Genomic DNA, 14,583 nt, shown 5'->3' with positions numbered 1-14,583 from the left:
GCCCATAGCATACAGCCTGAAAGGAAACCCATTTCATACATGCATACCCCCAAGGCGTACAAGACCATCAGAAAAACATACAAAACATACAAGGCCATCAGAAGAAAAATAGGAAATAAAGTTACTGGAGGTGCTTCCCGCCTACTATTCTATATATATAGCCATATCGATATATTCTTAATAATTTATCATGTTATATATTTGGCCCACATCAAGTACCCCTTTCTACAGATATTGTGAGACAGAACTGGGTCCCAAAGACATTCCTTAATTTCCTTCAATTACATTTTTAAAAATCCTAATAAAGAAGATTAGCAGTATATATAGCATGGATCAACATCCACTCAGAAAACCACATTTGTTTTATAATGCTGTTTACAGTTGAACTACTTTCTGTCGGTAATCACTTGCTAAGTCTGTAATTCTAGAGTGGCTAGATTTTGGTACGGTTTCCAATGTCATCATACCAGCATTAAAATGATTTCAGACCACCCATAATCCATGCTACATAATGAGTGAAACTAGGATATATGTTGAAGGATGTGCTGCTCCCATCACCTCAGGTTGTGTCAATTCATATTGAATCAAGTCAAGTTGCATCAGCAATATTCCTATCAGTACTTATTCCTGAGAGTGGTAGATTTGATTTTAAGTAGATCTAGACAGCAAATATCTCAGCTACAACAAATGTATATAATGAGCAGATATCTGTGAAACCCAGCTATTTTTAGCTTCCCTGGGAAGTTTGCACCTTCTAATATAGTGGTATACTGTACATATGTCTCCCATGTTATACTACTAAATTTACATTCACATACAAGCCCCCTAGGTTTAGCAGGAAAGAACATTAAATAGCTTGTTAACTGGTCATTATAATCCTTGAGAGAGCAACACGTTTTCTTGTTAGGGGTGTGTGTGTGTGTGTGTGTGTGTGTCCGTGTCCTCATTCCTCCCTGGCCTGGATTCTGCAGCCACAGAAGTGCACCTCACAGTTAATTCAGACATTCAGAGGAGTAATTGGTTAAATCCTCCAAATAGGATTCCACCACTTCAGAATGTACTTGGGGATTGCACCCTTATCAACATGTCCTTGCATGTGAAAAACGTAGGCACCGGGGAGCCTTCTAGCTTAGCTTTATCCCTAATGTGTCAGCTTTCAATTTGGACCAAAAGGCTTATACTTTCAAAAAAGCTGGGCAGTGAGAGGAATTCTCCCCAGGAAAAAAGTTTGGAAAAGAGTTTGAATGTACACTTTTCCCCACCCCTACCTGAAATCTGTAATCCTACCCTCAGAGAGGTCCACAGAAGTCCTACTGTAGAGGACAGGATACCATCATTCAGCACATTCAGCCCCTGCTGCTCATGCAGCTGCAAGTCTTTATCTCATGCTGGTCCCTTTACCCATCTGCCCAACAGCAAGGACAACAGTAAAGTCATAGTCTTCATAGTCTGTACATTTCAAGTTGTAGTGTTGATGTTGGACTCTCCCATGCATTAGGCCATTGGCGAGGTGAGTGTGCTTGTTTCACATTTCCAGCATGTCAGTAAAAAGAGTAACTCATGATGCTTGTATACATTTCCTGTGGAAAGGATTTCTACTGTCTAAATCTGCTTAGAATTAAATGTGCGTCCACAAGTGGATCTAGGCAGACATACCTTTAAAGCTTCAACAGACACAGATTCATTAAGTTTGGTTTCAGTATTATAGGGATTAATCAGGAGAATGTGCCAAACATTTATTTGTTTGTTTGTTTATTATTAATCAAGCTTGTACACCGCCCCAAACTTTTGTCTCTGGGCGGTTAACAATAGCATAGAACAAGTTAAAATTTTGTAAAATTATACAAAAATTTAAAACAATTTGACAATTTAAAAATAACCTACAAATTAAAACCTTAAAATTTAAAAAAACATATGCAGAAACCAATATGAACATAGACAAAAACAAATATAAATCAAACATATACATGTATTGAACATTTGCACACCCAAGCCCCAATAACAACTGGATGCAAACAAATTGGATGAACTAGGGCCACTTTATTGATTAAATTTACAAATAACCTGCAACAAAGCATATGCTAAATAGAGTGCAGGTGCCCTCCATGAGGGTCAGCCTCATAAGGAGGACTGCCCAAAACAGCGTGGAAGACTGGGTATTGATTCAGCCCAGCTCCAGGTCCAGACATCACCACAACCGTGAGGTTTATCCCCACTGAGGGGAGGCCAGCATGCCCCACCCGACCCAGGCCACAAAACACTGAGTGGTAGGTGTAGGGGCAAATCCAGTGGTGCACCTAGTTAATTTTGGTGCCTGGACCGCTCCTGCTGCAAGCCCCCCCCCACCATGAGGCCCCCAAAAAACCTGCTTTTGGGGGCCTACTGCTGCCACCCTGCACCCACCCGCTGCTGCCCCGTTGAACCCTGTCCGTGGTCTCCAAGGCTTCCAACTGCCACTCCACACCTGCCCTGCCACTGCCCTGCTGAACCTCTGGTTTGTTTGTCCTCCCCCCCCCCGTAATTTCAGCCACCATGCAGTTGAGGGGTGGCGGTTGGGGGGGTGAGCCTAGCAGGCCTCCCCCCTGGCAATAGTGGGTGGTGGCGGGCAGAGCGACCGATGAGCCTGTCCATCTGGCCCAGAAGCTATTGAGAACTGCGAGGCGCTCCAGCACGCCGCACAGTTGAAATAGATTGTCGCAAGCCCATGATGTCATGGGCTTATGACAATCTATTTCAACTGCGCAGGCGTGCTGGAGCGCCTTGAAGTTCTCAAGAGCTGCTGGGCCAGATGGACAAGCCCAGCAGTTGCTCCACCCACCACTGTCACAGGGGAGGAGGCCTGTTCATCTTTTACACACGCACATGGTGGCTGAAATTAGGGGGGGGGAATCAGAGGTTTGGCGCAGCAGGGCAGTGGCGGGGTGGGCGTAGAGTGACAGCAGGAGCCCCCCCCCCCACGGCCATTTGGAGGCCCCCTGGACCTTGAAGGCCACAGACTGGGGCCCCAAGGTCGGGGGAAAAGAATGTCTCTGAACAGATCCCAGCCCAAGGGCAACAAAACCCGCAAGGGCTGTTCCTCAGCCTCCCACTCACCTTAATCAGTCCCCCAGTCAAACACCAATATGGAACAAACATCCTAAACAATGAAATCCCTAGACATCCCAAACATCCTAAACAATGAAACCTACCAATAGAATCAGTGAGATGTAGGTGAAAAAAGGCCACCCCAGAGCCAATTAGGTGTGACCCCAAAACTACTTGGCTCCAAAATGGTGAACGGAGAACACTCATTGAAATGGGATGGGCGAGCGGGTGCCTTGCCCCAGAGCAACTGAGAATGAGTGAAGGGAGCTGACCGCTTATGCAGCCACTCCCCTGCTCCGATTGGATGGCTGTTACACACCAGGGGCACAAAAAGGTTGCCCCCGTGACTGTCGATGGGGCCAGGTGCACAATTCCGCCCTTGCTTTATCACAAAGTGCAGCAGTGAGGGGCAGTTATACAGAAACAAATATGGTTATTAAGAGGAGTAGGAGTAGACCGGTGTAGGGGAGGAGAGCCAGTCTTGTCCTCTTGAATGAATTGTCCTCTTTGCTAAGTTTGCATTACCCTGGCTTGCATTTGAATGAGTGACTATATGTGAGCACTGCAAGATATTCCCTTTAGGAGATGGGGCTGCTCTGGGAAGAGCAGGAAGGTTCCAAATTCCCTCCCTGGCATCTCCAGTTAGGGCTGAGAGAGACTCCTGCTTGCAGCCTTGGAGAAACCATTGCCAGTCTTTGTAGACAATACTGACCTAGATGGATCAATGGTCTGACTCAAATATTAGGAAGTTTCCTATATCCCTATGACTGTTCTTTAAGGAGAGGGACATAGTACTCCTATATCCTATATTATCCACCTTATGGCGCAGGAGGGAAATGACTTGACTAGCAAGCCAGAGGTTGCCGGTTCGAATCCCCGCTGGTATGTTTCCTATATCGGGCAACAGCGATATAGGAAGATGCTGAAAGGCATCATCTCATACTGTGTGGGAGATGGCAATGGTAAACCCCTCCTGTATTCTACCAAAAACAAACACAGGGCTATGTGGTCGCCAGGCACACTTTACCTCAATCTATATTAAAAGAACTACACTGGCTACCAATATGTTTCTGGGCAAAATACAAGATGCTGGTTATAACCTATAAAGCCCTAAACAGCTTAGGGTAACAGCTTAAAGAGAACATCTTCTTCACTATGGACTCCATCGCCCATTGAGATCATACAGAGAGGTCCATCTGCAGTTGCCACCAGTTGTCTGTTGCACTCCCTGCTGAAATAAGAGCTTCCCCATCTCTGACAGAAGTCTTTAAAAACAAATTTATTTGCCAAAGCTTTTAACTAGAATTGTAGTTTTAAATTGTTTTAATTTTTGTTTAAATTTGTTTTATGTTATAAACTGCCCAGAGACGCAAGTTTGGGTGGTGTACAAGTATAATAAATAAATAAATAAATAAATAAATAAATAAATAAATAAACAAACAGACTAGTTTGGCATTCTCTCATAAAAATGTAGAAATATGAAACTTTGAAACCAAAGATGCACTTAGTCTTGCATTTCCCACAATGGCCTCTGGGAATCTGAAAGTGGGATATGTAGGCAAATAGCCCTCTCCTGATTTTACTTCACAGCAACTGATATTAAAAGGCATACTGACATATTGAGAGGGCTGCAGAAGGAAGGGAGGATCAGCGAAAATTGCCCATCCCCCATTGCATGCACACAGCATTATTTGGCATGCACAACTTCAGGCTGGATTTTAGCTAAACTACTGTACTAATAATGGGCAACATCTAGTTCAGGGTTTCTCAACGTGTGGGTCCCCAGATGTAATTGGACTTCAACTCCCATAATTCCCAACCAAAGGCCACTGGGGAGTTGAAGTCCAATAACATCTGGGGACCCACACGTTGAGAAACCCTGATCTAGTTAATCATGACTAAGCACCATTGAAATCAATGAGACAAGTTTAATTGTGACTAACTTTACTCCCCTTAATTGCTATGGGCACTAGTCATGACTAACTTAGTCTGGATGTTGCCCACTATTCCTGGCCAATGTGCAGCATGCCTTGCCTTCACCACTACACAGTTGCGGTCTCCTGCCTCCCCAGTCCCACATACTTAGTATTCAGGCTGCTCCTAAGCACATGCTTAGTCCAGGGTTTTCAGTGTCAGGCTGAGCCCACAGTCCTTTCCCTACACACACACACACACACACACACACACACAGAAACTTCACCTCTTTTTGAAAATAATTTACCTGCATAGATTTTTTTTTATTTTTTCATTTTGTAACATTTATCTTTGAGTGATGTATATTATCAGTAAATCAAAGTATAAAGAATGAAACTTCAACAAAAATTAGTTAAGAAAACCAGCTCCTTAACATTACAATCTCTTTATATTATATTATGCCAAATAAGTAAAGTATTATGCCATAAATATCTTACTTAGCAGAAAGACAATGAGCCTATTCACACAACCTGAGCTACCTGGATTACCTCAAGCAGCTTGTGTCATCTGGAGCACTGGGAGCCCTCTGGTCCCGGCTGCTCCAGACCTGCGAAGCCCAGCTCCCCTACTCAGCTCTTGACCAAGGTAGAACGAACCACCAGTTTGTTCTACCTTGCTAGCAATCATGTGAATGATAGCCCCAGGTAGCAGGGCTCCTGACTGGCCCATTGGGGTCATCTGAGGAGGTCCGTCTCCAGTTACCGCCAACGCGTTTGGTGGCTACCCAGAGACAGGCCTTCTCGGTTGCTGCCCTGAGATTGTGGAATGCGCTTCCTGCTGAGATACGATCCTCCCCATCTCTCGCAATTTTCAAAAAACACCTGAAAACCCATCTTTTCACCCAAGCTTTCTCAGCTTCCTACATTTTTTAGGTTTTAATCTCTGGTTTATTTTTAATATGTTAAAAATTAGTTTAACAAATTAGTTTTGGTTTTTTGTTTCATTTTTTGTATATGTTTTTAACTCGTTTTATGCTGTTGCTATTATTTTATGCCATCTTATTTATTTATTATTTATCTGTGTAAACCGCCCTGAGCCATTTTTGGAAGGGCGGTATAGAAAATGAATGAATGAATGAATGAATGAATGAATGAATAAATATTGTTAACTGCCCAGAGATGAAAGTTTAGGGCGGTGTACAAATTTGATAAATAAAAATAAATAAAATTTTAGGCAGCTAAGTGAGGGGACAGAGTGTCCACTACTGGTGCGCTACGTGCTGAGCTCCCGACCTTTCCCTCTCCCACCGATGCTCTGCCGCTCGCCACCCTGTGTGCATGTGGGTGCGTGAGCAGCAATGTTCTGCAGAACATCCTGCTTGTCTGCGGGGAGGCACCTAGGAGCCTGCCTCCCCACCCACCCTCCCCACCACCAGGGTAAGCGGTCATGAGAATGACCTTAATGACTTATATAATGACTCTATATTGCTTCTATATTGCAATATAGAGGTAACATACTTTATTCCAGTTTCTTGGTTGGCCTCAGTGAGCATTTACAGTTATGTGATCAACAAGTACAGTTGAAAAATTAATTATTTTTAATGAATTATTAAAATATTAAAATACCACTTTAGTGATGTTTAATCCCTGGTCTTTCTTTGTGTTAGCTAAAATAGGTGTGTATAGTGCAAACAAATTGGGGGCAGGGGTGGGAGATTTAGCTGCATCTTTAAAATTTGAGTGGTTATGGGCAGGGCTGTGAAAATTGTCACTGTTCAAGTTATGTAAGGACAATTGGAGAGTAACTGATTTTTTCTGTCTCTGAACGAATTCATATGTGCGTGTGGTACAGCCCTTCCTTCCTAGACTCTGCCACTTCAGACTGCAGCTGGCAGATTACATTAAAAAAAACTATATTTCTCATTATCATTGGTAAGGGTTTTTTGATCCATAGCCCTTTGCACAGCAAAATATATACAAAACAAACAATTATATGTGTATATGTATGTATAATTATACACACACCCATACACACAATTAAATTTCAGAGTAAATCTTAAACAATATCAAAAATAACCTGAGCTGACATCCACACTAATATTGTGTGCACTGTTGTGTGTGCATTGGGGAAGATTGTGCCTGTTGACAATATGTCCATAAGGGTTGTAGGACCCTCAAGCACATATTTTCAGAAGATACAACGGGTTCTAGAAGGGCAGGGGGATCAGCAAAAATCGCCCCTTCCCTGTTCCATACACAAAATGTTTTTGACATGCACTGTGTTAGTCTGGATGTCATCCAATATCTCTAATAAAAATTCCTTGGCTGACATTTAAAGCAGCCTTCCAGAAGCACGAAAGGAAGATAACTTCTCTAACTCCGCTGGGGCTGCACACCAGTGTGTGTGTGTGAATTTTTATTATTTGCTCTGGCTCCAGGAATGCCCTCTCTCACTTGAAAATGTGTCCCTGAGGGTTGCATCAAATCCACTCCCCCCACGGCATGCCCAGGGCTGCAACAGATGGAGCAGTTATGTGGAAGCTCTCCCTCACATTGGTGTGTCTTCCTTCCATGCTTCCAGGAAGCTGCTCTGGATGGCAGCCCTTATCTTTAAAATCATTTAATGTCATTAATAAACTGCTAGCTGTTAATTACTTGGGATCTTATTTTATTAGCAGCAGCAAAATATTTGGCAGTATTTCTGGTTACGGCTTTGTCCAGACCAGCCAATAGATATGAAACTGGACTCTGTTGTCCTGCTAGGCAGTGAAAAATCTATATATTGTTTTCATTTTTTAAAAAAATCTAAATTGATGTTTGAATAGATGTAAAGAACTCTCTGCAAATGAGCAAGGTTATTTGGCTGTGATTCACTTTGACTGTGATCCACAATGTAAAATCAGTTTCACTGATATCAGTGAAACTTTTAACATGTTTTGGAGCATGTTGTCGCCTGACAAAAGGCTCCCTGTACCAAAAACGAAAGGTTCTCTCAACATTATTTGAGATTGTAACTGCACCTTCCTATCATGTCAGTTAGGAGTGTGTTGGTCTGCAGCAGCTGCATGGCTAGCAGTGGCCTTACTCTTTGCTCTTTTCTTCCTATTTTCAGCTGGTTAATAATCCCCTAGCAAGCCAAGCAGCAGCGGCGGCAGCAGCAGCAGCAGCCATGGGCTCAATAGCCAGCTCGCAGGCCTTTGGCAATGCACTCTCCGGTCTTCAGGGGGTCACAGGTCAACTAGTCACTAATGCACAAGGACAGGTGAGTGGAAGTGGGAGGGAAATGGTGAATTCGTGTGGCATATTGATCTTGGGGTAGAAATGAGTTTCTTATGCATGACAGTAATTTGTGTTTACACATAAGTGTGTGCGTGTGTGGTAGAGGATAAATAAATATTCCTTTCCTGGCAAAAGGGAAGACATAGGAAGACATAGAGCTGCTGAGGTGAAATTAGAGTGATCTCTTTTTAAGAAAAAAACTGGAAACTTTTGGTTTGGGTTTTTGACACCTAACCTTGCATAATATTCTGTTGACTAAAACACAGTATTTTCTACGTCTATGCCTACACACACCTGCTCTACTCATTCATAAGTTTCTATATCAAAAGAACCAAGCAGTACTCCCTTATTCCTTAGGAAGGATTGATAACAGAGCACAATATTCAGGTATTTATTTGTTTGTTTGATTTATTGATTTATATACCGCTCTTCCTAAAGAAATACATAACAATTGAAATCAGAAACCAATTAAAAGCAGATTAAAATTGCAATTTTAAATTTAGAATTACTACTTGTGGCACAAACACTTTTGAAATGAGCATGAAGTTCTCATTCTGAAGTGATCTGAGAATCATATGCTAGTGGATATGATTTTGAAAGCACATGTAAAGCCTTTCATTCAGAGGTGTAGCAACATTCAGGTGCGGGCAATCCGCCCAGCCACTCACCTGCTGCTGCAGGCCTACCTCCCTTTGCCAGCCATGTTGCAATCTAAGGACATCACCACACTGGCACTAGCACACTGCCTCATCCCAATAAGAACAGGTGCCAGTGAGGTGATGTCATTAGACTAAGGCATGGCCCTGCAAAGGGAGGCAGGCCGGTGACTGCAGGAGGTCACGGCAGGCAGTCCCTGGCATCAACGGTTCATGTGCAGCCACTCCACCTGCATTTATTATAGCTACGCACTTGCTTCATTTCAAGAGGAGTTCTCCATTGAAATCAGTGGGACTCACAGCCCAATTTGTTATGCAGAGGTAAGTCCCACTGAATTAAATTAGACTTATTCCCATATGGTTTTCAGAACATATTAGTCTGTTGCAGCTAATACAAAAAAGTGTCTTGTGACACTTTAAATTTTTATACACACATACATTTTGTTGACTAAAACCCATTTTGTTGTATGCCAGCAGAGTTTTCCTCAGTTGGCAGATAAAAAAGTCATTCTCATGACCGGCCAAAGCAGGGAAGGAGTAGGAAAACCAGAGTACAGAGGCTCATCTGGAGCCACATGGCCCACTCCCACCCTGCTGCTCCAAATCAGGCCTACTCTATATTTTACCTTGATGTTAACCAAGGTTAGGGTGGGAAAGCCCCATCTTACCTCACAGCCCCAATGGTGTGTGCAATCGGGACTGTTTGCAGCAGCAACCAGAAGCCCTGCTCATTTCCATCCATATAGAGCAGTCAGGCAGCTGGAAGCTGCTACATTGATAGGGGCAGCCTTTCCACTGCCCGTGCAGTGCATTGTGGGATACAGGAGGACTTCCTCCTTCAGTTCCCTGCTGAAGACATTTCCGTCACACCAATTGTGGGGGCGTGCAGCACAGCAGAGCACAGGTGAGCCCTTGCTTGTGTAGGGGAATATAGGTATAGTTCTGCCTTTCCCCCAGCCCTCCCTAGCCCTAGGGATTTTGGTTGTGTGAACAACCCTAATATGTCTGTATACATGAATATACCCCCACCTCTAAGTAAACAGTGACGCCAGCACCATGAATACAAGTGTAGTCTGTGACAATTCTATATAAAGCCTAAATGAATATAAGATAAATCCTAAACAGCAGTAATTTGTGATAACAGTCTTCCTAGTTTTACTAAATTAATTAACTCCTGCAATAGTGGGAGAAGAAACCATAGAACTGTGACCCTAGGGAGTAAGGCTCAGCAAGACTACTTTGAATTAAGTAGAACTACTTCCAAAAAAATTGAGTAGGATTTTATTGTCAGAAATGCTACATTTTAGCTGAACTCTACCTTCTGTTTTTCACTTGTATCCTTAATTAGTCTTTGCTACACACACAAAAATCAGGAAAATCATGATACTGTCAATTATTTATGCAAATCAGAGAGATTATATTGTATTGTAACAGTGTCTTAAAATAGGAGAGTTACAAAGCCGTAATAAATTTTTTAAAATGTCAGCTGGAACTATTTTTAACATTTTTGGAGTTGCTTGCTTTTTAAAAAAGCAGTTTTTATTCTTTTCTTCATACAGGCTTTAGGTTCTTCACACAATTAAACAAGTGTGCACATACATACATACATAAATACATAGAGAGTGCTGGATTTAGGCACAAGCTAAGTAAGATACAAATAAGGGCCTCACATCCTGAGCATCCTCTGAATACCAGACAAGTTGTTCTAGTGTTCTAGTCACTCATTACAAATGTAGCACATTTGGTTCAATTCGGTTAGACTGTGTTCACAAGTTAGTGCACTTGCACCTCAAAAGTTTGTGTGTCCACCATCTTGAATCAGGGTGAATGACATCATCACAGACTATGCCACTGAGGTGTCCCTGTGTGTCACTCACTGCAATTGTAACCAATTTCGTTCAAAAGGGTTAGGAAGTCCACAAGTTAGCCCACTTGTGTCTCAAACATTCACATATCTGCCATCTAGAATTGGGGTGAATGACATCATCACAAACGACAGCATTGGGGCATCCCTATGTGTCCCTACAACTGTACCAAATTTGGTTCAGATCAGTTAAGTGGTTTACAAGTTAGCCCACTTGCCCCTCAAAAGTTTACATGTCTGCCATCTTTAAGCAGGGTGGATGACATTATCACAAACTACACTGTTGAGGTGTCCCTGTGTGTCACTCATTGCAACTGTACCTAATTTGGTTCAAATTGGTTAGACAGTCCACAAATTAGCCCGCTTGTGAACTGCAGATGCTGATGTGGCTGCCATCTTGAATTGGAGTGGATGACATCATCACACACCATGCCATTAGGGAATCCCTATGTGTCCCTACAGCTGTAGCAAATTTGGTTCAAATCAGTTATTGGTTCACAAGTTAGCCCACTTGCACCTCAAAACTGTATGCATTCACCCTCTTGGATCGAGGTGGATGACATCACCACAAACTACACCATTGAGGTGTCCCTACAACTGTACACGCTTTGCTTCATATTGGTCCAGGCGTTGCGAAGTTAATGTGGGGGACACACACATGGACGGACGGACACCCAGAATGCCGGGTTATCTCATAAGCCTACTAGAAAGTAGGCTAAAACTCACTAAATTTCAAGGTGCATGTAACATATTTTCTTGTAAAGGTACTTCTAATGCAAACAGGCTTATTGCAAGATCATTGTTTTTGTAAGATTATTAGTTTTTTGTTGTATCTTTGCCAAGTAAAACTAAAGCTTTGTTGTTTCTTTCATTGCCCTTTTTGTTAGAATAACAAAGCAAGATGCTTCTTCTGCTTCTTCTGATAATACTATGGAGCCTTTTAAGTTTGACATAGCTTAGAGCCTCCACATGTCGTAATCTGGCCCTGTATATAGGCCTCTGATCACACATTACATTGTATTTTTATTATTATTATTATTATTATTATTATTATTATTATTAATAATAATAATAATAATAATTATTATTATTATTATTATTATTATTATTATTATTATTAATTTGATTTCTATACCGCCCTTCCAAAAATGGCTCAGGGCGGTTTACAAAGAGAAATAAAACAAATAAGATGGCTCCCTGTCCCCAAAGGGCTCACAGTCTAAAAAGAAACATAGGACACACACCAGCATCAGTCACTGGAAGTACTGTGCTGGGGGTGGATAGGGCCAGTTACTCTCCCCCTGCTAAATAAAGAGAATCACCATGGTAAAAGGTGCCTCTTTGCCCAGTTAGCAGGGGAGGGTATGCATGATAGCAGGGGGGCCACACGAGCCACAGCCTTACTACTGTTCTTCACCACATGTAAACTGTATTCCTGCGTGAAACAGTCCTAAATAGTGTTTTGACATTCTCTAATATGATGGACCTGGCATGTACTAAGGAATACTCCTGAACTGGGGCAAAGGATTGGCCTTTACTTTAATACTGAAATTGTATGTTATCATCATCATCATCATCATCATCATCATCATCATCATGCACAGTTCTAAAACACATAAAACTAATTCACAGGAACTTCTACAGCCCTTTCCTTCCTTTCCAGGCTGCCGCCATGCTGGACTGCATTGTAGCCTGGCCATTTATCCAAAGTGAGGCCCTCCTGAACCTCCCCCAGGGACATTTTGATTTCCCCAAACCTACACACCACTCTGTTCCTGGTTTTCCTGTTAACTGGGCGGGGAAGCTACTGGGCACTCCCCAATGAGTCGTGGAAGGGTCTTGCCTTGGAGTTAATGACATGGTCCATTATTTATATTGAAGATGTCACATTCCATTGATAGTCACACCATCACAGAAACCTACCAGTTAAGTATAGGTTTTTCATTGTTCTGTTAACTGTATTTTTAAAAAGCTATTCAGACACCCCAAAGCCCTTCCAGTTTATTATTAAAAGTGATGCTAGGAAGAAGAGCTTCTGTCTTGAAGTGAGAAGCTTCCATTTATGGTATGGTATTGTTTTTGAAACCAGTGATTGTAAATTTGTTTTCTGTCAGTTCTTGGCATATAAGTAAAAAATGCAGAAACAGTACATTCTTCTTTTCTCCAAGATTGGATATCACTAATCTATTTACTTGTGGTAGAAGTGGCATTTTAAAAAATTCTGTCCAATTTTAAAAAAATATTAAAAAGGCACAACCTCAAGCTTCACCGTTATTGCGTTTTTGCATTTTTATTATTATTAACATAAAGCATAAACAAAGATGCATCCTGAGCTAACCTCCTCATATAAGTCCCAAAAGGGAAAAAATGCTGACCTTGTTATATTTACTGGGTGGGGACAGAATTGTTCCATCACTACCCCGCGGGTTGAACGATGGAGCTTGTCAAAGTGAGGCCTTATCTAATGAATCATCTTATCGCAGGTGCACACCACACATATTAAAGGAGGATTGCACGACCAGTGTGCCCTCTACAATAACCTTTCAGTGTCTACTTTAACCCTTGTTTCAATCCCTTTTCATCAAAGGATCATTTTATGCAGCCAGCTTTAAATGGAGGCTCTCAAAAGCCTATTAAGATTTCTGTTAGGGATGGAGTATTGGAATGAAAGAAAAGTTGGTTATAATACCTATAACTCATAGTCAGATCAGCTCCATCTAGAAAGCTTGCTTGTTTATATCCATGCTCCAGAAATAGTGCAAACTCTCTTCTCACAGGAGGCACGTAGGACGTAAATTTAAAGCTTTGAGATATAAAACTATGACAGTTTGTCAGTAGAAGGGGGTTTCCCCCCACCTCTTTCAGGCTCTCCCAGGAAGGCAAATAATTGGAAAGTGTTGGTAAACTGTTGGCCAAACACATCAGTCCTGGGCTTGAATAAAACTACACTGAGGACTTTACAGCTGTACTGAATATTTATTTTGGACACCAAATTCAGCAATTCAGAGGAGGGTGGGATCCCATTCTTGCAATATCTCAATAATCTATGGAGTAATACACTGTTCACACAAGGCTCTTGAAGCTTGAATACAGAATACAGGTATTCTGTATAATTTTTTTAGGAACAACATTTTTGGATTGAGGATTTTGGCCTTGTTGGCCTTCATGTTTTTTGAGTTCCAAAACATGACAGAGAAAAAATCAATCTTTGTTAAGTTGGCCAATACTGATTTCATTTATTTGTTTGAGTAAATTATTTCTATCCCATCTCTCTTATTCTTGAGGCAACTTATAAATTGATAACATCTAATGACAATGATAATCATATTTAATTGATAACAAAATTGTAATTAACCACACTGAAATCACAATAAAAACAAATCAAGTTACAGCAGAACCCCAGACTGCCCAACAAAAGGAAACCGCAACCAACCCGTCTTCCTCAGGCCAAACTGCATGTTGAGCTTACACAAGTTTTAGAGGGAAAATTATTTACAGAGAAGAGTTAAACAACTTCCTCTCCAACCCCAAGTCATTTATCTGCTGCAAACAACCCCTCCTGAGAAAGGGCTGTCGAGCTATTGTTACACACAGCTGCTGTGTAATCTAGCTGCTTGCCACAGCACAGCTCCTTTGCCCCAGCCTCTTCTAATAGAGCATGTGGCATGGGGCCACCTGACTGGTTGCCAGGACTGGGAGAGGTGGAGCTTAAGTGACCATTGCAGCTCCCGCTTTCCTGCCTGGCAGTCTGAACTAGGAAGCCTCCCGCCCATCCTTGAGTACAGTG

General features: G+C 42.0%; 1 protein-coding gene across 4 annotated transcripts in view; it reads left to right on the top strand.

The window, feature by feature from the left end:
* POU6F2 (POU class 6 homeobox 2) overlaps positions 1-14,583 on the top strand; it is a 559,658-nt gene that overhangs the window by 481,959 nt on the left and 63,116 nt on the right. For all 4 annotated transcript variants that reach the window (XM_053259876.1, XM_053259878.1, XM_053259879.1 and 1 more), the window contains one exon: positions 8,110-8,259. In XM_053259876.1, the coding sequence (XP_053115851.1) occupies positions 8,110-8,259 (150 nt within the window). The remainder of the gene's footprint in view (positions 1-8,109; positions 8,260-14,583) is intronic.

Source organism: Hemicordylus capensis, chromosome 6 (genome assembly GCF_027244095.1).
Source record: "Hemicordylus capensis ecotype Gifberg chromosome 6, rHemCap1.1.pri, whole genome shotgun sequence".
NCBI classification, from domain to species: domain Eukaryota; kingdom Metazoa; phylum Chordata; class Lepidosauria; order Squamata; family Cordylidae; genus Hemicordylus; species Hemicordylus capensis.
Note: the sequence above shows the minus strand (reverse complement) of the source record. Positions and strands in the feature narration are given on the sequence as shown.